Source organism: Penaeus monodon, chromosome 33 (assembly GCF_015228065.2).
Source record: "Penaeus monodon isolate SGIC_2016 chromosome 33, NSTDA_Pmon_1, whole genome shotgun sequence".
NCBI lineage: Eukaryota > Metazoa > Arthropoda > Malacostraca > Decapoda > Penaeidae > Penaeus > Penaeus monodon.
This window is the reverse complement of record NC_051418.1, coordinates 25,499,968-25,500,905: the sequence shown is the minus strand read 5'-3', so window position 1 is coordinate 25,500,905 and position 938 is coordinate 25,499,968. Positions and strand designations below refer to the sequence as shown.

General features: G+C 55.7%; 1 protein-coding gene and 1 long non-coding RNA gene across 2 annotated transcripts in view; both read right to left on the bottom strand.

Annotated features, from left to right (window-relative positions):
• The window catches only part of LOC119593902, a 2,076-nt gene extending 1,940 nt beyond the window's left edge, over positions 1-136 (bottom strand). Inside the window, exon 1 of the long non-coding RNA XR_005230574.1 lies at positions 49-136. This is a non-coding gene — a long non-coding RNA (uncharacterized LOC119593902). The remainder of the gene's footprint in view (positions 1-48) is intronic.
• Positions 137-168: 32 nt separating this feature from the next.
• The window catches only part of LOC119594316 (cyclin-dependent kinase F-4-like), a gene marked incomplete at both ends in the record, with an annotated part of 7,238 nt that continues 6,468 nt past the window's right edge, over positions 169-938 (bottom strand). Inside the window, 2 exon segments of the mRNA XM_037943375.1 lie at positions 169-230; positions 559-938. Coding sequence (XP_037799303.1) covers positions 169-230; positions 559-938 — 442 coding nt within the window.

The window sequence follows — 938 nt, the reverse complement described above, 5'->3', positions numbered from 1 at the left end:
TATAAAAAAAAAGATAAAATAAACGCCAAAACAAAAGCCGACACTCACAGACGTGGCTGAACTCCTCTGGATGCTGCTGAGGATGGGCATGGTCACGCCCCCTCTCCGGGATCTGCTCCCGGGTCCGCTCTCACCCCCGATCCCGCCCCCGACCCCGCCCCCGACCCCGCCCCCGACCCCGCCCCCGACCCCCGACTTCTTTGGGCTGCCCGTGTTGTTCGATGACGTCACTGCGAACAAAATGGCGGCCGTTAGTGGGAGGGGAATGGGATGATATAAGGGGATATAAGGGGAAAAAGGGGAAAAGGGAGGGAACAGAAAAGGGAATCCATAAAAAAGTATTGGCTCATTATTAATTCATATACAGGAGAGGACACAACGATTAAATGGGAGACAACTTTTCTCTTAAAGCTCATGAGTAAACCAGTATCATCACATTTCTTATGATAAAACAGTTTTCTTTTTCTTTTAATTCTGCATCAGTAACTCAAAAAAGGCGTTTAACCCTTCCTTCATTCCTTCAGCAAAGCACGAAATGAACAGAAGGATGCGCCTTACCTCCCGGGACGTTCGGCAGCGAGAGGTCGTCGTTGAGCAGACGAGGCTTAGCCCAACCCATCACCTCCAGCCGGGGTCTCCTGAGGGAGTCTCTGTAGCCCAAAGGGTCTCTCAGAGGATCCCTGAGCGGGTTATCCTTGATTTCCTTCAGGGGATCTCTGGTGAAGTCCCTGAAGGAGGACGGGGAATCCCTGGCCACGAGTTCCTTGGTCCGGTCCAGGCTGATGGTGTAAGGGTGGCGGCTCATGTCGGAGGTCCTGGCGTGCTCGGCCGGCGTGCGGGGGAGGTCGCCCCCCAGGTGGCGGCTGCTGGCGGTGACGGCGGTGAAGGAGGGCGGCCCGTCGGCGATCATGGCCCCGAAGTGGTCGTCGTCGTCCCAG